Below are 24,036 nucleotides of genomic sequence, written 5' to 3'. Positions count from 1 at the left end.
TAGACGTGGCGTAACAGTGGTCAAGTACTATCAGAGGTAATATAAACGTGGTCCTGTATAGCTAACAGTATCCAGTCCTGTAGACGTGGCGTAACAGTGGTCCAGTACCATTAGAGGTAATATAAACGTGGTCCTGTATAGCTAACAGTGGTCCAGTCCTGTAGACGTGGCGTAACCGTGGTCCAGTCCTGTAGACGTGACGTAACAGTGGTCCAGTACTGTAAGAGTTAACGTGAACGTTTGGTTTAAAATCAGAGGTGACCCCTTCATCTCACCGATGGCACATGTTGCGTTGCGGGGGCAGAGCCGGAGAGTACCACATGTTCCAGATCCCACCTCAAACAGGTTCTGAAAACAATACACCATATACATTAATTTATCGACCCGTGAAGATCCGGGGTAGAATAGGTCTTCAGCAACCCATGCTTGCCGTAACAGGATCGGACGGTCAGGCTTGCTGGCTTGGTTGATGCATGTCATCATATCCAAAATTACGTGGATCGATGCTCATGATGTCAATCACTGGATTGTCTGCACCAGACTCGATTATTTACAGACCGCTGCCATATAGCTGGAATATTGCTGAATGCGGCGTTAAACAACATACAAACAGACATGAATGCATCACGTATCCAGTGGAGGCTGTGAACATTAACATTGAGTGAGTGAAATTTATCGGATATCTTCTTCAATAGGCACCCAAGATTTTTCACACACGTCATCGTGGCGCCTTAAACGACTGGGCAAATATACGCGCTCGTGATAAAAAAAGTGTTCACAGTTGGGTGACTACAGCAACTGGTGGCAGTCTGCTCTGCTTACAGATTAGTCTGTCGTTCTGTTTGGATTTGCAAGACAGTCAAGGACGTATTTGGCGAATCAAACACAAATGTTTTAAGCACTACGGTGTGGTAAGATTCCTGGAACGGTGAACATTTGGACTTGAATAGTTATGAGTTTCTCCGTGACCTTGGCGTGTTGACCTTACGGCAATGTCAAACGCGGCGACTTCATTCCAGTGGACGACAACCCCCAAACCACACAAGGCCGGAATAGTCACCAGTGTCACGTGAGAGTGAGTGTAATGTCAGAGTGAGTGAGTGAGAATGGTTTTACGCCGCTTTTAGCAATATTCAAGCAGCATCACGGTGGGGGACACCAGAAATGGGCTTTAAACATTGTACCCATGTGGGGATTCGAACCCGGGTCTTCGGCGTGACGAGAGAAGGTTTTAACCTCTAGGCTACCCGACCGCCCAGGGTAATATAAGAGAAACAGTACAGAGTATAGATTGGTCAGGGCATTCTCTTGAGTAAAATCAAATGGAAATTAACTGAAAGATTGCTCCACTCATTGTGCAGGTACCCGACAAGAGCAACTCAATTTGCATCCTTATAAACCTACTACCACATTTGCCTATCGTATTGGACCGCCTCCGTGGTCTAGTGGTAGAGCATTCCACCCGGAGAGCGGAAGGTCCGGTGTTCGTTCCCCGGCCGCGTCATACCAAAAGACGTTAAAAGATGGTACTTGTTGTTACCTTATCCGGTCCTCGGCATTAAGGGGCTAAAACAAGGACTGGTCGGCTCGGAGTCAGTATACGGTGTATGAGTGGGATATTCATGTCAAAACTGGTATCTCGGTGGGTTAGCACTAGAAAATCGGCATTATTCCGGACGAGTACACACATACACACACGTGAATGCACGCCGCTATACAGGTGCAATAATCTTAGACGCGACGCTAAACCCCATTTCATTTCACCTTCACCTCACCTTTACCTCACCCCTATCGTATTGCAGGTGTCTTGGATCTCACAGACACCTCGTGAGTGGTACTTCTTTCAAGTAAGCCTGCATGGAGGTTTAACTGTTGAATTGTAAGCCCTGCTTCTAACCCACTGAGCCACGAGGGCGGGTGATGAAAAGGTGTTCAATTTTAGATGTCATGACTTCATGACTGTCATCGAAATCGTTCTATATCGCGACTACGCTATTGGTTCACTATAAGGTATTCCGATGGTGTTTTTATTCTTTCTGGTAATTCTTGCATTAAGACGGTTTATAAGTTGGACAGAACTCTTCTTGATGTTGGTTGATATTCTCGCCATGAGGGATATTGGTGAAGCATGGAGAGCGAAGGCTGTCCTCAACCCCGGGTGCGTACATAGTCAGCCGACACCCCGGGTGCTTACATAGTCAGCCAACACCTCGGGGGCGCGTTTTATCCTTTCCAGAATCCCGGTACTTGGCGCTGTGATTCAGTGAGTGAGTGAGTGAGTATGGTTTTACGCCGCTTTTAGCAATATTCCAGCAATATCACGGCGGGGGACACCAGAAATGGGCTTCACACATTGTACCCATGTCGGGAATCGAACCCGGGTCTTCGGCGTGACGAGCGAACGCTTTAACCACTAGACTACCCGACCGCCCCCGCTGTGATTCAGAATGTCACATCCGATATTGATGAGACCTGCATCACTTCGTGCTGTCCTCCTATATTAAGCTGACACGTCGTGATATAACTGGAATACTTCTAAATGAAGCGTAAAACCCAACTCAGTCAAAACTCCAATTACCCTTAACTTTCTTGTTCTGTATATGTAATCAAATCTCAATAATTACCCACCCCGTTCTCGTTAGTCTCGTTAGGTGCGCGCCTAGTAACTGCAATCTCCACACTTGGAAATGCTGCTCAAAGCGGCTTCGATCGCAAATCGCTAACTCACTAACTCTTACCTGTGACCAGCTGGCCATGTCGGTGTGTAACCAGCCGGGGGCGGAAACGTGATCCCGGGGGGAGTGGCTGCTGTTGTGTATGTGGAGATGACACTCCAGGGACTGGGGTTCGAATCCGACCGACCGACAGCACGGATGTAAGTAGCAGAAGCCCATACAGTCCATCAAAGAGGGCGACTCCGTCACGCCGAGCACGTCGCGGTCAAGGTAGACGTTGTTGAAGGTGACCTCACTTATATCGAAACACGATATGTCTTTGGTGTATACGTGAGCAACGTCCAACCCCAGCATCAGCAGCAGCGACATCAACAACATGACTGTGCCAGGTCGTCCAGGACAGCAAGCAACATCGGACACACTACATACGTCTCACAGCTGCCTCTCGTGGAGTCTGGAGTCTCGTTATTTGGAGGATATCTCAAGTTGATTCCCATTTTCATCATTAATGCAACAACATATGTCTTTTCATAGAGGACGGATAACACGATATCTTGCAAATGGTAATGGGAAAATCAATTTAGATTACAATATTGAAAGTTAACATGAATGATTAAATGATTGGCATTCTTTAAACACAGAAACCGACGTTATTATACAACTGAGACAGAAGAGATCAAAGTGAGACATTTGTAGTGTGTATTTGTAAATGCACTTTATAACTGTTAATAAGGGCTGGATGATGTATCTACGGTTATCACACCTCACGTAGAAACACTTTTTGTTTTTACACATTTTGGGAAACCGGTTCTTGAAGAAAGAATCGAAATAATTAAAGACGAATTTATTACATGTCAAGCACGTCCAGAACGACCCGCCCACTAAGACAGGCGTGAGGTCCAACATGTGAGCCGTTGTACGACACGTCCTCTAAGACAGGCGTGAGGTCCAACATGTGAGTCATTGCCCGACACGTCCTCTAAACCAGGCGTGAGGTCCAACATTTGAGTCATTGCACGAGACGCCCTCTTAGACAGGCGTCAGGTCCAACATTTGAGTCATTGCACGAGACCTCCTCTAGGACAGGCGTCAGGTCGAACATTTGAGTCATTGCACGAGACGCCCTCTTAGACAGGCGTCAGGTCCAACATTTGAGTCATTGCACGAGACCTCCTCTAGGACAGGCGTCAGGTCCAACATTTGAGTCATTGCACGAGACCTCCTCTAGGACAGGCGTCAGGTCCAACATTTGAGTCATTGCACGAGACGCCCTCTTAGACAGGCGTCAGGTCGAACATTTGAGTCATTGCACGAGACCTCCTCGTGGACAGGCGTCATTACCAACGATTCTTGTGTTCTCCCATGAGTTGTATTGCAACCCCATACCATTACACTTCCACAGCAGACGACGTTGAGTAACGCAAGCGTCGCTAAAACGTTCACCAGGACGCCTGTAGACCCGTGCACGGCCACCAGACCTGGACACATCTGTGAACAGTATACTGTCCCAGCCTTGTCTCCTGAGTCCCAGACGCTGTCTACATCCAGCTTGGCGGTCCTGACGGTGACGTGGAAACAAAATTGTGTGGATCTCTTGACGTCAGGGCCGTATGTTGCGCTCCTTCAAGCGGTTGCATTCGGAACTGTCACTAATTGGTATCAATTCCGTAGATGCACCAACCGATTATGGTTGTCTTGTTAACGTGACGTCACACATGGACGACCGTCTCGTGGCAAGTTATGCGTGGTGCCCTGCTATAGATAACGTGAGTGAGTTGATTCTACGCCGCTTTTAGTAATATTCAAGCAATGTAAAGGCGGAGAACACCAGAAATGGGCTTCACACATTATAACCATGTCGACAATCGAACCCGGGTCTTCGGCGTGATGAGCGAACGCTTTAACTACTGGGCTACCTGACCGCCCCCTGTAGATAACATCTCTAAAGGGATGTTAGTGTATTTAGATGAACTTTGATACAAATGATACAAGATACAAATGAATTTATTCGTAGTTCATTCCAAAAGACCAATAATACAAAGTTACATAGTTACACATGTTGTCTAGTGAGAGTTACAAACAGTTTACAATTCTTCAGAATAGGTACGTTCTTCTCTTCTTATCTAACATCTGGAAGGCAATCGCAATTTTCATGGAATATATTTAATGTCTGATTCACTCAGGGAATATACATAATCCCTAAAATGTTCAGGTATTATATACTCACACGCAAAAGAAACGCAAGTGGTTTTAAGCAAATAGGTAACAAACACGGAACCATAAATTGATACGAGTTTTAGCATGTAGTGAAGCCTGATGGTGTTATCAATATTTTTGGTTGCATTTTGGAAGCCTCGAGTAAAAACGCAACAGAAAAAACGAATCGCCAAAACGCACCATTTCAATGAAAATGTGGGCATCATGCACCCATTTCTCGCGAAATCGAAAATGCACGAACTGTCACGAACTGTAGTGGTTATAAAACTGTGGCCGATTCTGGGACCTACCACTCCTTGGTCAACAATGCCACGCCTAACTCAAATTCAGAGAAACCAGGCTATCGGACGTTTGGAAGCTGGAGAGTATGTCCAAGATGTTGCCCGTCACAACAACGTTAACATAACCACAATTTACCGTCTCCTGCATCGATACAATGCTACACAGACCACAGATGACCTTCCTCGACAAGATCGGCAGATTACTCGTCAACGCCACCGACATCCGTTCATAACTGCAAGTGAAAGTGCTCGACAGACCATAGGAACACATAATCGACACATTAGCCGGGACACTGTGATCCGACGTCTCCATTCCAACAACCTCAGATGTCGCCGACCAGCACATCCTGTTCTCCAACCACGGCATCGACAAGCACGACTTCAGTGGGCACAGGGTTATCACAATTGGCGTCATCGTGAGTGGAGGCGTGTCATCGTCTCTGATGAAAGTCGCTTTTGTGTCTCCGATGCAGACGGAAGAGTCAGAATTTGGCGGTGTCGATGTGATCGTTTCGCTGACAGAAACGTTGTGGAAAGGGATCCATGGGGTGGAACTAGCGTCATGATATGGGCAGGGATTGGACTTAATGCGAGACTTGGACCCATGTGCTTTCTGAATGTTGGTCAAGGTCGGGGACACGGCGTCACTGCTCAACGGTATATCGACCAAGTGATCAGACCCCACGTTGTTCCATTTTTTTAACAACATCAACAACACATTTTTCAGCAGGACAACGCTCGTCCCCATGTTGCCAGAACTACCATGGCCTTTCTGCAACAACACAACATCCGTGTTCTACCGTGGCCAGCCCTCAGCCCTGATCTGAACCCCATCGAACACTTATGGGATGAGGTTCAAAGGCGTCTGCACAATATGCGCCCAGTCCCTACAACTGCCGATGAAGTTTGCACAGCTGCTCTGGATGTGTGCAGGAGGATCCCTAGGGCCTTCACAAATCGTCTGATCCACTCAATGTACAGGAGATGTGTGGCAGTGATCAATGCTAATGGTGGTCACACAAGGTATTGACTGACATTTTGGGTATTGACCCGAAACTGTGTAAGCCCTTAACATTTGAAAAAAACAATTATGTCATCTGCCTTTTAAACCATTAAACTGTCTTTGGTAAAAAAAAATGTCAATCTTGCCATATTAGTATTTCTTGTCTTTAATGTTGAAAATAAATAACAAGTATACTGCATACTCGACTTGCGTTTCATTTGCGTGTGAGCATACATATTCCCTGATTTAACAACAAGTTTTTTAGACATATTACCTGAAATTATTTTTGAGGCTCTTATATAGTCAAACGTGATAAATAAAGCCAAATTATTTATGAGAAGACTAATTTATTTGACATGATAACAAAAACCTTTCACCAATCTTAACAATTAGTCTTTAGTCACTGTAATCAAAACAATGCTACTTCAAACATAGGATAGACCTAACAAACAATAGCTCTTGTACAGGTTTTTTCGGAAATTCTCCTCTAACTCCATCTTTAAATTGTGAGGTAATTCTGTACTGTACTGTTTTGGTGGTTTAACGACCGCTTCGGGTTGGTTGGGGAAAATAAAAAACAAATGATATTTTAATATAGATAAACACCATACCCAAAAAACTGTGAGAGGGGCATAAACCTAATCCTAAACTACGGCTTTAATGCACAGTGTATTAAAATATAAAAAGAAAACATAAGATAAATGGTAATATATTAAGAGAGGTGATTTTTGAAAGAAGTATTTAAGGCCTGAAAAGAGTAGAAAGTGCCATATAATCTATCCTAGCAATTGTAAACTATACTTGAAAAAAGGTTCAATCATAGTTGGAGGTAATACTTGTTGCATTAAGTGTTTAAGAGGTCGCCTTCTGCCTAAGCAATTTCGGCTGTCCTGTCCCTCTTTGGGACGCATGTGTGTGAGTAGGGTACACATATCTATTGTGAGTTATTCACATAATTTCTGTTTTTGTATTGATATGATTCCTATTTTCGTATATTGATATAATTTCTTTTCTATCTTTGGCTGCTCTGTTTATATACGTTCGAGTAGCTGTCCATCTCTCAGAAATAGAGTTTGTTTGGCCTTCGCTATTGCATCTCTTGGCTTTAGGAGATCTACGACACACAGCGCGGATCCAGGCTGGGTCATGGTCTTGACATTCCAGTAACACGTGAGCAATGGTTTCAGCCTGATTGCAACATGGACAAACCTGAGGCTTCAGATGGCAATTTAAATTTTCCTTTCATTTGAGTATGAGTTTGGACTTTTGTTGGACCTTGGGTCGAGGTGATACATAATGTCAGCAGTTTTATACCTTGAATTTCGCATGTTGTTGCAGCTGCAAACTCGTTTGTTTTTAAAACTATTTTTGTATTTCATATGCTAACACTGATTCTTTGATGGCAACGATAACCATGTGTTACAACAATTACTGTAAATCTTGTCTTGTTCTTTGCGACTGCGTCAAAGGCCGACATGTAAGGTTGGATTAAGGTGAGAATTCTTCTGTATTTTTTTTTATATAAATCCACTGATGCTTGAGAGGAGGGGGTGTCGCATTCATATTGAGTATTTTAATCTCATTTCTACCTTATGTTTTGATTACAGTTAAGACTAATTGTTAAGTTAAGTGAAATGTATTTGTTGTCATGTCAAATAAATTATTTTCTCGATTTTTATTTATCAAGTTTGACCATATGAGAGCCTCAAAAGTAATATCAGGGAATATGTCTAACAAACATGATGTTAAATCAGGGAATATGTCCAATACCTGAAGAAATTAGGGATTATGTATATTCCCTCAGTGAATCAGACATACACATATTCCCTGATTATACATTTTTCCTATAACATATATACTCCGTCTTGAAATGAACTGTTAAAATGGGTAGTGATTTCATTGTTGAACAAGGCGAATAATATAGGGCTAAGAGCACTTCCTTGTCTTACACCACAGGTACTCTTGAAGATGTTCATTTGACATTTTCATACATATTCTTTATAATCTTAAAGTATTTGCCATGAATGCCATTCTGAAGCATGGAGTATAGGAGCTTGTTTCGGTTAACCACATCAAACGCCTTTCTAAAGTCTATAAATGCACAATATACTTTTCCTTTCCGTCTGGTGATGAATTTTTTATGACTCTTTGTAATACAAACATATTGTTCACTGCTGAATGGTCCTTTTTGAAACCTCCATATTTTGGTATTGAAATGTCCAGCAACTTCGTTTTGCACCATTCCTGTTTGCAGCATACCCATTCTCAGAAAGTCGAGGCATTGCGTGGGCGTTATTTACGGTTAAACTAAAGTGCTTTTATGAGCACCTGACATCTTAACAATCATTGTGTGATGTTCACATAAAAATAACTATGTGTGTGAGTATCATGATGCCAACACGGTGAGGTGAGATAGAGTTTAGAATCGCCACCAGATTATTGCACTGATATAGCGACGTGCATGCATGCATGATGCATGAGTGTGTGTGTGTGTGTGTGTGTGTGTGCTAGTCTGCACTAGTACTAATGCCGATTTTATAGTCAGCCAACCAGCCAACCAGTCCTTGTTTTAGCACCTTAATACCGATCGACAGGCAGGGTAACAATAAGTACCATATTTTAACGTCTTTTGGTATGACCCAACCCACGACGACAGACGCTCTATCCACTAGAGGCGGTCTGTACTCCCAATAAACACGCACCCATCCAAATTGTGTGTCGAGCATTAGCATGCACGTATAAACTGTGAATTAAAGGAGATGTCTTCAATCTATATATTAAAGATTATTTCTGAACATATGTGCTTATATTGAACTGTATATGAAATACAGTTACTTGTGTCCGTTAGTAGAATGTCAACACATTACATCACATTGCAACATTGCAACTGTATTTATTCCTGTAGTAGGTCGGTGTGGAAACCCGACACAGCTGTGGGTGTTAAGGCGCTGTATCATCCCACCAGGATATGGTCCACTATGGGCTGAGTGCCTGTTGCAAACAAACATAGACAGAGATTAGTACCCAGACATGGGCCTCCTACTCAGTTTACGGACATCGCACGGTCCGAAACAAGCGAGTTAACCAAGCACGTGTATGATAATGTTTGTTTGTTTACCACTGCACTCAGCAATATTCCAGCTATATGACGGCGGTGTGTAAATAGAATCCAGTGATTCACATCATGAACATCGAACCACGCAATTGGAATACGATGACATGCATCAACCAAGTCAGCGAGCCTGACTGTCCGATCCCTTTTGTCGCCTGTAAATAACAAAATATATTTAACAAAAATGCGATGTACATCCAAATATATACAAGTCTATCTTTTCTATATCACATGTGAGCAAAGCGGCTAGACGATATCTATATCTTTTTATATATCATGCCATGTTATTAAGAAATGAATCCTTGTAACATTTTTAACCGCTTCCACATTGTCATTTATTCTGTACTATGGGCCTGTGGCCGGACGGTTATATATGAATAAGACTGAACTGAGTACCAGGTAGTCGCCTCATGCGACAAGCATAGTCCCTTTTTAGGACAAGCATGGGTTGCTGAAGACCTGCTCCTCCCCCGGATCTTCACGGGCGGTGTATAATAAGGACTAGACCAGTGGTGACGTCATACAGACAACATAGTTGACGTAATCTTCGCTATATTAGCAACCCCATCGAGAAGATACAGGGGTCGACATGGCATCAAGAAAACTGTCTGTGATGTCATAAATATTGCGGCCTCATCACACATGGCATGAACAATCTGTATAACGTCAGACACACAGCGCGTGAAATCATTACTACACGCGTGTAGACATCGATTTATATCAACTTGTCTTGTTACATTTAAAACAAACCGCTCATGACGTTACCGTCCACATATCGAACACGCATGCATACATACACGTCGATATGCCTATACAATTAGTGAGAGGGTGTGTGTAGTTTTACGCCGCTGTAGCACTAAACCAGAACATGGGCATCACACATTGTATCCATGGAATCTAACTGGACTTCCGGTGTGGAGAGCGACCACTTTAACCACACCGCCACCCGCCTCCCATGTGATCTTCGGACAGTGGAGACACTCACCTGATCCGCTGAGAGACACAGTCAGAGCCACACCCGCCTGCCCCAGGGTGAAGTCCTCCTCGCGGATAACCTTCCCATGATGCTTCACTCTCAGTTTGTACTCCCCCTTGAAGGCCCGTATGTTAACGTCGTGGTCACGTGATATCGGGAGTGTCTGATTGGTTCTCCAGTCTCCCCAAACTAACTGGCGAACAATCTTGCCGGCAGCGTTCGGCTGAAAAAATACATATGTGTTATTTTAAGAAAACGTACAACTTCAAGGATAACAACTTCTGGTTTATTGCATATAGCGACGTTTCCATGCAGATTCTAAACGGAGTAAGACTCTACATCTAAACGTCGCTAAATGCCAAAAATAAACCAGAAGTTGTTATTTATAAAATTGGACGTTTTCTTACTTACTCGCCAACTTCAAGAATGCCAATCAGACAGTGTGTATTATCTTTTCTATATGAACAATGCTATTACATATAACCGTTCCATAAAGCAAGTATGGGAAATATTCACCGCCTAGTCAACCATGTGATAAAAAGAACTTATTATGTTTGTGCAGGTTACGTCTGATACCGAGTGAGTGAATATGGTTTTACGCCGCTTGTAGCAATATTCCAGCAATATCACGGCGGGGGACACCGGAAATGGGCTTCACACATTGTACCCATGTGGGGAATCGAACCCGCGTCTTCGGCGTGACGAGCGAAAGCTTTAACCACTAGGCTAACCGACCGCCCCTTTTCATACCGAAGACGTATGGTGTGAGTTCGGGTGAGAATATCAAGCTACGAAGAGTCTGGTATGAAATATTAACCTGGTAGAGCAATACGACATAGCAAGGTTTTCACAGCCCTATTAAACAAAGTCATTATGTCTTTATCCATGGAGGAGATTGTAGAAAACCAATAAAGTCTTTAATACGTGACATGCTAGAGACTCATTGAACGCCCCTGAATTGCAGGAATTCCCATCGATCAATATTACCGTGACGTTTGGCCCCGAGGTGAGGCTCGCGTTCGGCTTCTTGATGCCCCTGTCCCAGAAGTGCCACTGCGTGATGCCCTCCACGGCGGGGTGGCTGAAGTACAGACGGTACAGGGACTCGTACATCCGGGCCTTCTTCGTCACATCCGGCTGGTTCACGTTCAGAGCGGCGATCATGATAGGAAGACCGACCTTGGCCACTTGGTCCAGCCGGAACTGTGACAGGGAGACAACAAAGTAGACCCAATCTATGGACAACAACTTCTTTATCAACTTAAGGCTACGTTTTGGTATAGATCCTTATACCGTTGTCTAGCAAGGCTGAATAATGAACAGAATATATATAGTATTATGATACTGTTACAGTATTATCCTTCTGCTGTCATTACCTAACCTACTCTTGTTAATCTCTCTCACATATACAATTATTGTTACTGTGAATCATCCTCCTCCTACTATATATATACATATATACCATGTCTTGCTTCACAACGGTATAAGGGTCTACACTGAAACGTCGCCTTTACAGTAAGTAATGATGTTGTTATAAATTGTTTCTACTTTGTCATCCGTCAACTCCTAAGTAATCAAACAATTCATGAGTGAGTGGGTTGGGTTTAACGCCGCTTTTAACAGTATTCCAGTTATATCACAGCGTGTCAGCTTAATGTGGGAGGAAAGCCCGAAGTGATGCAGGTCTCAGACGTTTACCACTTCGGTGAAACCCACGAGCACGGGTATGGTGCAAACCTAGAAACATAATCGGGGCGAACCGGGACAAACATTTCATGAGACATAGGGGTTTGAGACCAGCTAGGAATGCAGACTCTCTACACCTACACCTTATAAGACACGATATCAATTATCTATCCATGGTTTATGAGGTACATGTATTTCCGAGATGATATAACTAAACGCTGACTGAAACCACGCTCACTCACAAGAAAATCATGAACATAATACTCACAGTGACTAACACAAGTTCACATAGTCATATTGACTCACATGCTTGTACTGACTCACATCCCCACTCTGACTTACGCTCTTGCTGACTCACACTGACTTAAATCGACTCACATACTGACACCCATTTGCATACCTGACTAACATTGATCCACATCCCCACATTGACTCACTCATTCACACTGACTCACATACTCACACTAACCCACATACTCACACTGACTCACACTCACACTGACTCACATACTCACACTGACTCAACTACTCACACTGACTCACATACTCACACTGACTCAACTACTCACACTGACTCACATACTCACACTGACTCACATACTCACACTGACTCACACACTCACACTGACTCAACTACTCACACTGACTCACATACTCACACTGACTCACATACTCACACTGACTCACATACTCACACTGACTCACATACTCACACTGACTCACATATTCACACTGACTCACATACTCACACTGACTCACATACTCACACTGACTCACATACTCACACTGACTCACACTCATACTGACTCACATACTCACACTGACTCAACTACTCACACTGACTCACACTCACACTGACTCACATACTCACACTGACTCACATACACTGACCCACATACTCACACTGACTCAACTACTCACACTGACTCACACTGACTCACATACTCACACTGACTCACATACTCACACTGACTCACATACTCACACTGACTCAACTACTCACACTGACTCACATACTCACACTGACTCACATACTCACACTGACTCGAATACTCACAATGACTCACATACTCACACTGACTCACATACTCACACTGACTAACATACTCACACTGACTCACACTCACACTGACTCACATACTCACACTGACTCACATACTCACAGTGACTCACATACTCACACTGACTCACACCCACACTGACTCACATACTCACACTGACTCACATACTCACACTGACTCACACTCACACTGACTAACATACTCACACTGACTAACATACACACACTGACTCACATACTCACACTGACTAACATACACACACTTACTCACATACTCACACTGACGCACATACTCACACTGACTCACACACTCACATACTAACACTCACACTGACTCACATACTCACACTGACCACACACTACCACTGACTCACATACTCACACTGACTAACATACTAACACTGACTAACATACACACACTGACTCACATATTCACACTGACTCACATACTCACACTGACTCACATACTCACACTGACTCACACACTCACACTGACTCACATACTCACACTGACTCAACTACTCACACTGACTCACATACTCACACTGACTCACATACTCACACTGACTCACACTCACACTGACTCACATACTCACACTGACTCACATACTCACACTGACTCACAAACTCACACTGACTCACACTCACACTGACTCACATACTCACACTGACTCAACTACTCACACTGACTCACATACTCACACTGACTCGCATACTCACACTGACTCACATACTCACACTGACTCACATATTCACACTGACTCACATACACACACTGACTCACATACTCACACTGACTCACATACTCACACTGATTCACACTCACATACTCACACTGACTAACATACTCACACTGACTCACACTCACACTGACTCACATACTCACACTGACTCACATACTCACACTGACTGCTGCCAAGTCCATGTCCTCCTCAAAGTGACTCTGTATCCCAACACCATACACGGGCACTCCAGCGGCAAGGAACGTCCTGGCCTGGTCGACGTACGACTACAACATGAAGAGCAACTTCAGCTGTAGCTGATCTACGTTTCCAGTGAGTGAGACCCGTGATGATCCCGTAGAATAGGTCTTCAGCAACCAATGCTTGCCATAAAAGGCGACTATGCTTGTCGTAAGAGGCGACTAACGGCATCGGGTGGTCAGGCTCGCTGACTTGGTTGATGCATGTAATCGTATCCCAATTGCGTGGATCGATGCTCATGATGTCAATCACTGGATTGTCTGGTCCAGACTCCATTATTTACAGACCGCCGTCATATCGCTGGAATACTACTGAGTGCGGCGTTAAACAACAAACAAACCAAACTTAAGTGAGTGAGGGATAGCCCCGACCGTATATATAATGTCTAATCTTTCCGTGACCACATTTAAGATTCAAAAAAGTGTCGGTAGCACATAATAAGACATTGGGATTTTTCGCACCAGAGTGTAGTGGTGGTTTTTGCTGACGATGCCGAAGTCGTTGAGGAAAAGTTTTGTGTTGGGGTCGGCGGCGTGAGCTTTTTGGAACATCCACATGGTGATGTTAGGATCCTGTAGATGTTGCTCGTAGAAGTCGTTGTGTTGGTTCTCGTTGTTGATGTCCCAGTGCAAGACTCTGAATAACAGATGTGACGTTGACATACGTCGGGCTACAGCTCAACCCATACAGTTTGGTCAATGTTGTATACAGCTAGCTCAATGATGACTTTAGATGGGTCTCTTGTTAAATGGCAGTGTATTTTATTGTTTGACAATAATTTAACTGTTCCTGTTGAGATTTGGTTGACGCTCGTTGCATTGTGTTTGGGCAGTGGTCAGTCGTCAGGAAGTTACTATATTTAGATGCCAGTGTGGTGTGTAAACTTCCGGTTATCACGGACGGTGATAAAATGTTGTGGAAAGTTCTTTAATGTTCTCGTGCCGCTGGACTGGTGAGCCTACGGTGGAACTTTCCAGGATCTGTTTAGACAATGTAATTGGACAATACTTAGTATGTTTCCGCATGCTCTCACACGCATTGTCAACACGTCAAGACTGTCAATGTAGTGGGACAAAAGCGTGTTTATCTCTCACACATTTCGTCGCTCACGCATTTTCATCGCTTTGGTACCAGCTTTCATGTGAGGATCGCTCATCATCCCTGTCTTCCTGCCTAGCCCATCTCGGAAGCTTGACCACTGTCGCCGCTGCGTGAATATATATTCACACTGACTTTTGCTATCACCACTGTATTTTTATGTTTGATACTGACCACTGCCACATATTAATAATTGCCACTGAATATTGTACTACCATTATATTGTTTACTGCCATTGTAGTTGCTGTGCAGTTATTGGTTTGTAACTTGTTAACTGGATTAACATATCGTTTCAATTTAGGGATCAACACGTAACACTATGTTGTAAATAGCTGGGCCAATTAAGGTAGCACTTAATTTGAAACATGTATCGCTCCAGGAACATGTATGTTAAAATTGGTCGAAAGATACACGGCAGACGTGTGACGGCCATGAGATCATATGATAGTTTGCCCTGCTGCCCTCGCCACCGGAACAAAACACTATCTTTGAAATCACAAGGGTGTAAATTTTGACATTGTAAAGGTCCTACTTAAAACAAGGACTTGAAGAACAGGCACGTCAGTGAAGGCAGACAGTGTGAGGCAGTGGGGGACACTACTTGGAGTGATGTGTATGCTGCATCTAGAGTATATGTGTATCAGGTAGCCTCTGTTCTGTGTTCTCGAATATAAAGCATGTGTGAATGTTGTTCACAGAATGACCTTACTTACCTCCCTTTGAATCCCCCAATTACTTCCTGGGTCCTCCTCTCCATTGTAGCGCGGATGTCCGCGGCAGACTTGTGTTTCAGCCAATTGGGGATGTGTTTGGGGTTGTCCCAGAACAGATTGTGTCCTTCAATCTTCTTTCTGGCAACATCGAACAGTCAACACCTGAATGTCGTGTTCTCTTCTAACCACACGTCCATGTTCGTGGAACATCCAACAGTTAACACGGGAACGTGTGGGGCCCTTTCACCTTTTTCCTTGCAAAGTTATCGCGAAAATGTACTTGTTGGTTTAAAGTGAAAGACATTTTGTCCATTGAAGACATCATTGATATGCGTCTGTTTTTTTGTTAATTCAATTGGGAGTTTCTGTACCCGGGCGAAATAAAAACACATATTGATTCTACAATTATTGATACTACAGTTATTGTAATTACAAGTATCTGTACGACAGTCACTCACACTACAGCTGTTGTTATAACAAGTATTGATACTATAGTTGCTGATACAATATGTTTTCATACTACAGCTGTTGTTGTTGTTGTCGATACTACAGTTATGTTACTACCCATGTGCTAGAAGTATGTCCACTGTCTTGTTGACTTTGCTGTAATCCGGATGGCCCTGGAATAAGAATTGCAGTTTTGGAAAGAATGTGATTATAGACAATACAATGAAACTATGTGTAACAAAGTTAACGACGCCAGCTGACAGTAAGTCTATACCCGGTGATATTGGGGTTCCGCCACGCCCACCTCAAACAAGGAGATGGTATTGGAGAGGTGACCCAACTGATCACAATATGCATATAAACAATAACTATCGTCTCTAGATCACAAGGCAGGGTATTCACCAGCATCATGGACGACGACCTGAACTGCATCTGTGTGTAGTAGTGTAGCTGTGAGTGCACCAAGTACACTGACGGCTTCCTTGAACACGTGGGTGGAAGAAAGTCTCTAGAACCAACAGCAGGTCGACATCATCCTTCACCCAAGGTGAGACACGAGCACCGTGGTCACGTTTAAAACTCACCTCGCACAAACCTTCTCAGAGCCACATAGAGATTTTAGCATTACAGTTGTCATAAGCCTATGTTTCAGGATGGGAGTTATTGTGCCTCGTGGCCCAGGTGGGTCAGTTAAAAAAGGGGGCGGATTTATAAGGTTGGGGAGGGGCGTCTATATACCGAGGACGAATATCTTTCACGACACCGGAAAACGTCCACCCGTTTCCGGAATATCTGGTGTCATCTTTCTTTGAAAGACACCCGGTGTCTTCAGTTTAATTATAAAAAGAAACAGAGTATTGGACTCTTTCCTTGAGGTTGAGGTTTGTTTTGTTTGACGGTTATTGATGACGGGGACCTGCAGATCTCACCTCCCTGCTCTCTGACTGATGCCACTGGAAGCCGTCAGGTACCGCCCACTCGAAGTTGTCGTAGAGGTAGTCACGGTAGGCCGTCAGAGTCGGGTCCAGGAACAGTTTTGAGTCAACAGCGGATCCGGTTATAAACTCACTGTAAGTCTGCACAAGCTGTTGGATAAACACAGTATCATCATGACGTCACACCCTTAAAACTGGCAACCAACTTTCCATTTAGGAGATAAACCTACTGTGTTTTGAAACTTGAAGTCGTCCCACTGTAAAGTAGATTCCTCTTTATCTTAATTAGGAACCGAGCGCTTTAGCCATTTTTTTATGAATCGATAGGTAGACTATCGATTTATTCATGCACGCACATTTTTTTATTGAAAAGGCTTACTGTATTTAAAAGGGGTTTCCGTAGCAAAAAGGAAACCTCTTTTAACCAATGAGAATCAAGCATTCTTCAATGTCATGGGCGAATTTGTATCATCAATTATCAACCAATACAGTTCGTCGTCCTGTCGTCCTTCCTGACCGTGTGAAGCCCATTTCTGGTGCCCCCTGGAGTTTATTCACCATTTTAGAGTTAAAAGATTCAACAGTATAAACACACATTTAGGAAACTTGTCGGCCATCTTGAAATTGGCGGCCATCTTGAAATTTTGCAGATTTGTCAATAGTCGAAAACGTTCAGTTGTTGTGAGTATCTTTTTAGAAACATTAATATGGCTATTTCGGAATACAGCATATGGTTTTTTTCATCAAAACATTGACCCTCATCTGAAATATGGAAGACATATTGATAATTGGTGGCCATATTGGATGATGCAAATTAGACATATTTCCCAAACTGAGATTGCTTGGGACTTTTAGTATGTTGTTTTTGGGACCTCGTAGAAATGCATTGTGGTAAAATAAATTCTGTTGCAATTTGTTCCAAGTTTATTGAAAAAATGGCCTAAATTGCCTGGACTATCAGGAAACCTTAAGCTATATCACAGCGGCATGTAAATAATCCAGTCTAGACGAGTCAAACCAGTGACCGAAGTCTGGCAATGGTCAGTGAATGACCATCCAGTCAGCCAGTCACAGACCACCATCACCTTGGTTGTACATGAGCTACATTAGGGAGGTGAACGGAATCCCCGACTGAGGAACTTAGGAACTGTAAGATGAGGTTACCTCCACATCAAGCTGATCAGCAGATTGACCGTTTTTGTCCAACCTGATAAACAAAGAATGGATTATCTGCATGGAAACATCGAAACAATCCGATACAGACTATACCAGGCTATACCAGACTATACCAGACTATACCAGATTATACCAAACGGTGCGATAAATACTACACGGAAGAGTTATTTACTTTTCAGGTGACAGGGTTAACGACTCAGTGATTGTTTGCGTTCTAGTTGTATGAGACGCAGGATGAGATGTATCACTTGCATCAGAGAGAAGTGGAGACAGGTACATGTATTAGGATAAAGATTAGCAGCCAGTGGTTTAACGCTCACTCACTCACTCACTCACTCACTCACTCAAACAAACTCACTCACTCACTCACTCACCTGACCGTGACGTTGGCCTTCCTGATCTTCTCAATCCTGTCGTCTGCTTCCGCCCTGAAGTTAGTGAGTTGCGGAACTTCGGTCAAGATGGCTGTGTCCATCAGATAGTCCACCTGAGGTGGTTCCACGTCAATGAATATCTCCGCGCTCTTGGTGTCTACCAACAATAACATGATGCGAGAATTGTCTGCTAGGACCTTGAGCACCAAACAGTCGTATGGCTGGAATATTGTTGAGTGTGGAAATAAACAAGAAACAAAACAAAAGCAAACATACATGTAGCAATTTCCTCGTCCCCAGTCACTCACTCACTCACTCACCTGTGGGTACCAGGTAGTCCCCTCCAATGGCGTGCCACCCCGTGCCCAGCTGAACATACGGGGACCTACTCAGGATGTCATTTATATGGTGTCCTAGAAACAAAATGGACGGACAATAGAGGAAGGAACAGCTGCTGCCATGATCCGATTTGTCCTATGGTGAGGGCATCGTCCCTTTATAGAAGATAGCTACGCGAGAAATCGCAAAGAACAATGAAGAACAAAGAGTGTTTTATTTCACGATAAAACATTGTTCTATCATGACGTTACTTCTGGTGCTTCGAATATGCGCTCGCAACTTGATGACGTCACATAAAGACGACGTTATTTTCTAGAGGGAAGAGTCCAGTAAGTTGTGATCCATATATGTAGATGGTCTATGCAGGAAAACGCAGTTGCCGAACGATTGCGTCCAAAAGTAGGAGAGATACGATAATCGGTATTAGGAGAAAAGGGATTGTAAGAATATGCGGGAAATACCAAAATCTACCTGTCGTAAAATGGACAAAAACGTTCATTCCATCCAATACATAAACTGACGTCCAAAAGAAACTTTACCAACTGAAAATATAAATTTCAGAATAAGTATAAAAAGAATTTCGATGAAGTCTATCTAAAACACATAACCTAAATACAACAATAGTGTATGCAGAAAATGTTAATCGTCTGTTACATGTTTGCGAGATAACACGCGAAAAAGTGAAAAACACGTGCACCACGGACAACTGCAAATGCACTTGCGGGTAAGGGTATATAACGATTGCAACGGCAAGTCAGACATCCACAGTGATAAAAAAACACAAAAGAAATGCCACGACTCACAGTTGAACAACGTGAACGAGCCTTGGGTATGGTACAGATGGGAGCCACCCACGCCCATATTGCACGAACCTTCGGTTGCTCCCGTGTTGCCGTTACCGACTTGATGCAACGTTACAGACAGACAGGGCGGACCGCTGACAGGCCAAGAACAGGCAGACCCAGGGTGACCACGCCCCATGATGAGCGGTACTTGCGTACCTTGCGCCTCCGAAATCGCTTCCTGACAGTGACGTCATCGGCGACAAATGCCTTAGGTCACAGGGTTAGTCGACAGACAGTGGCCAGGAGACTCAGGGCTCATGGAATCAGGGCTTTTAGACCATACAGAGGACAGCTATTGACAGCGCAACATCGCCGTCTGCGATTGAGATGGGCCCGGGCTGTACGACGTTGGCAACGACGTGACTGGCAGAGGGTTGTCTTCACTGATGAAAGTCGATTCTGTATGTTTAGGGCTGATGGAAGACAACGTGTTTACCGCCGAAGGGGTGAACGAACGGCGGCGTGTTGCGTGCAGGAGGTCGTACCATATGGTGGAGGGAGTGTCATGGTGTGGGGAGGGATCTGTGGGCAGGAGAGGACACCGCTGGTCATCGTTGACGGAAACTTGATAGCTCAGCATTACATGGCATGGATAACATTCTTCGTCCAGTTGTCCTACCATTTCTCCAACAGCAGCCACGTGGTGTCATTTATCAGCATGACAACGCTGGAGCCCATACAGCCAGAATTGTCACTTACTTCCTCGCAGCCAACAACGTCAACGTCTTGCCGTGGCCTGCACGCTCACCCGACATGTCCCCCATAGAACACCTCCGGGACTTGATTGATCGGCGTGTTCAACAACGACCAAACTCTCCAGCCAAACGGCAAGAACTGATCTTGGCCCTCCAAGAAGAATGGCGTCAAATCCCACGTGACCTCATCAGACGACTGACTTATTCTGTGCGTCGAAGTTTTTGCGTGTATTGAGGCATTTGGTGGTCACACACGCTACTAATGACTTGTTATTGAACGTGAGCGATTGTTTATGTACTCTGCCTATTGTCCATGATTCTGAAAGCTCGAGTTTTGTACCACACCCAACTTTGGGGGGCTCTGACGTCATTCTCGGTCGCGGTATGATTGTCATTTTCAGTGTTGATTATGTTGATATATTGATCTTCTCAATACACTGTACTTCATGCATGTATGTTTTGTCGTTTTTGAGCAAGAGTGATTTCAAACTCTGGTAAAGTTTCTTTTGGACGTCAGTTTAATATCTTTATCCTACTTTGACATGTATTATTATCAGATTCGTATGTTTTACATATGTCCTCATCATACATTCAAAACACAAAACTGAAGAATAAATTGTGAAACGTAGTTGTCTAGGACCTTTCCTCAGGGAAAATAATAATTAGGCAAGGAATAGATTTGCATTGTAATCATGTCCCGTAATCTCACCTTGTGCGTCGGTGCGTGAGACCTTGACATCCATCCCGTGGTACAGATACCCTGGCTGGGTGGTCAGCAGCTTCACATGGGCCTGGAAGAAGTAGCGTGTTCCCGGGGTCACGTTCACCTGCTGGGACGGCCCACTGGACTTAGACCTGTCAAACACAGATCTCGGTGTTGTGAACTATAGGAGTCTGTCAAACACAGACCTCGGTGTTGTGAACTATAGGAGTCTGTCAAACACAGACCTCGGTGTTGTGAACTATAAGAGTCTGTCAAACACAGATCTCGGTGTTGTAAACTATAGGAGTCTGTCAAACACAGATCTCGGTGTTGTGAACTATAGGAGTCTGTCAAACACAGATCTCGGTGTTGTAAACTATAAGAGTCTGTCAAACACAGATCTCGGTGTTGTGAACTATAAGAGTCTGTCAAACACAGATCTCGGTGTTGTGAACTATAAGAGTCTGTCAAACACAGATCTCGATGTTGTCAACTATAGGAGTCTGTCAAACACAGACATCGGTGTTGTAAACTATAAGAGTCTGTCAAACACAGACATCGGTGTTGTAAACTATAAGAGTCTGTCAAACACAGACCTCGGTGTTGTAAACTATAGGAGTCTGTCAAACACAGACCGCGGTGTTGTAAACTATAGGAGTCTGTCAAACACAGATCTCGGTGTTGTAAACTGAAGGAGTCTGTCAAACACAGACCGCGGTGTTGTAAACTATAGGAGTCTGTCAAACACAGATCTCGGTGTTGTAAACTGAAGGAGTCTGTCAAACACAGACCACGGTGTTGTAAACTATAGGAGTCTGTCAAACACAGATCTCGGTGTTGTAAACTATAAGAGTCTGTCAAACACAGACCGCGGTGTTGTAAACTATAGGAGTCTATCAAACATAGAACTCGGTGTTGTAAACTATAGGAGTCTGTCAAACACAGATCTCGGTGTTGTAAACTATAGGAGTCTGTCAAACACAGACCGCGGTGTTGTAAACTATAGGAGTCTATCAAACATAGAACTCGGTGTTGTAAACTATAGGAGTCTGTCAAACACAGACCGCGGTGTTGTAAACTATAGGAGTCTGTCAAACACAGATCTCGGTGTTGTAAACTGAAGGAGTCTGTCAAACACAGACCGCGGTGTTGTAAACTATAGGAGTCTATCAAACATAGAACTCGGTGTTGTAAACTATAGGAGTCTGTCAAACACAGACCGCGGTGTTGTAAACTATAGGAGTCTGTCAAACACAGATCTCGGTGTTGTAAACTGAAGGAGTCTGTCAAACACAGACCGCGGTGTTGTAAACTATAGGAGTCTGTCAAACACAGATCTCGGTGTTGTAAACTATAGGAGTCTGTCAAACACAGACCGCGGTGTTGTAAACTATAGGAGTCTATCAAACATAGAACTCGGTGTTGTAAACTATAGGAGTCTGTCAAACACAGACCGCGGTGTTGTAAACTATAGGAGTCTATCAAACACAGATCTCGATGTTGTAAACTATAGGAGTCTGTCAAACACAGATCTCGGTGTTGTAAACAATAGGAGTCTGTCAAACACAGACCGCGGTGTTGTAAACTATAGGAGTCTATCAAACATAGAACTCGGTGTTGTAAATTATAGGAGTCTGTCAAACATAGATCTCGGTGTTGTAAACTATAGGAGTCTGTCAAACACAGATCTCGGTGTTTTGAACTATAGGAGTCTGTCAAACACAGACCGCGGTGTTGTAAACTATAGGAGTCTATCAAACATAGAACTCGGTGTTGTATACACGTGTGCTATTATGACTCTAGGTACATGTGTCATATCATGATCCTGTATACAAGCGAGATAAGATGACGCTAGATTTCTGTTTTATATCATAACGCGTGATGTGACGGCACCTACCTGTGTGATATCATGACGCTGCATACCTGTGTCATCTCATGTCAATGCATACCTCTGTTATCTGTGTGATACCATGACGATGACATACCCATGTGACAACATGACGCTGCATACCTGTGTGATATCATGACGTTGACATACCTATGTGACAACGTTAACATGACGCTGTGTTGACCTATGCAATATCATAAAGCTGCATATCTATGTTATAACATGACGCTTCATACTTGTGTGATATCATGACGCTGTGTTAACATGTGTGATACCATGACGCTACATAACTGTGTGATATCATGACGCTGTGTTGACGTGTGATAACATGACACTACATACCTGTGTGATATCATGACGCTGTGTTGACCTGTGTGATAACATGACGCTACATACCTGTGTGATATCATGACGCTGTGTTGACCTGTGTGATAACATGACGCTACATAACTGTGTGATATCATGACGCTGTGTTGACGTGTGATAACATGACACTACATAACTGTGTGATATCATGACGCTGTGTTGACCTGTGTGATACCATGACACTACCTACCTGTGTGATATCATGACGCTGTGTTGACGTGTGATACCATGACGCTACATACCTGTGTGATATCATGACGCTGTGTTGACCTGTGTGACTGTCCGACGATGACGTTAGTTGACAGTGGTGACATTTCCAATTGTGGGAAAAGGATGAGCTCTCAAAATCCGCATTGTGCAACAAATTAGTTTCACACAATCCCCCAGACAGAAACAGTCCGAGGAACACAGCTACACACTGCATCATGTCTCAACTGTCTTCCACGGCACACAACAAGCTATCA

At 43.7% G+C, this 24,036-nt stretch overlaps 1 protein-coding gene and 1 pseudogene across 3 annotated transcripts; both read right to left on the bottom strand.

The window, feature by feature from the left end:
* Window positions 1–3,053, bottom strand: part of LOC139458717 (uncharacterized) — a 35,909-nt pseudogene extending 32,856 nt beyond the window's left edge.
* A 5,932-nt stretch (window positions 3,054–8,985) lies between these two features.
* LOC139459344 (anti-sigma-I factor RsgI6-like) lies at window positions 8,986–24,036 on the bottom strand. Of its 3 annotated transcripts, none has more exons than XM_071240806.1 (13): window positions 23,815–24,036; window positions 21,325–21,470; window positions 19,057–19,149; window positions 18,737–18,893; window positions 18,351–18,393; window positions 17,181–17,336; window positions 16,369–16,424; window positions 15,805–15,942; window positions 14,455–14,629; window positions 13,915–14,019; window positions 11,252–11,467; window positions 10,274–10,487; window positions 8,986–9,167 (listed from the first exon to the last, which is right to left on the bottom strand). In XM_071240806.1, exons 1-13 carry the CDS (start codon window positions 23,997–23,999, stop codon window positions 9,130–9,132), a joined length of 1,722 nt encoding a protein of 573 aa, XP_071096907.1. In that variant the 5' UTR covers window positions 24,000–24,036; the 3' UTR covers window positions 8,986–9,129. The 3 variants fall into 3 exon arrangements, with proteins under 3 accessions (XP_071096907.1, XP_071096908.1, XP_071096909.1); XM_071240807.1 differs by lacking the exon at window positions 23,815–24,036 and adding an exon at window positions 23,549–23,578; XM_071240808.1 differs by lacking the exon at window positions 23,815–24,036 and adding an exon at window positions 23,216–23,230.

The sequence above is a fragment of the Haliotis cracherodii genome, unplaced genomic scaffold, assembly GCF_022045235.1.
Source record: "Haliotis cracherodii isolate W230 unplaced genomic scaffold, xgHalCrac1.p SCAF_13, whole genome shotgun sequence".
NCBI lineage: Eukaryota > Metazoa > Mollusca > Gastropoda > Lepetellida > Haliotidae > Haliotis > Haliotis cracherodii.
The sequence above is the reverse complement of the archived record's forward strand: the minus strand, read 5'-3'. Positions and strand labels throughout refer to the sequence as shown.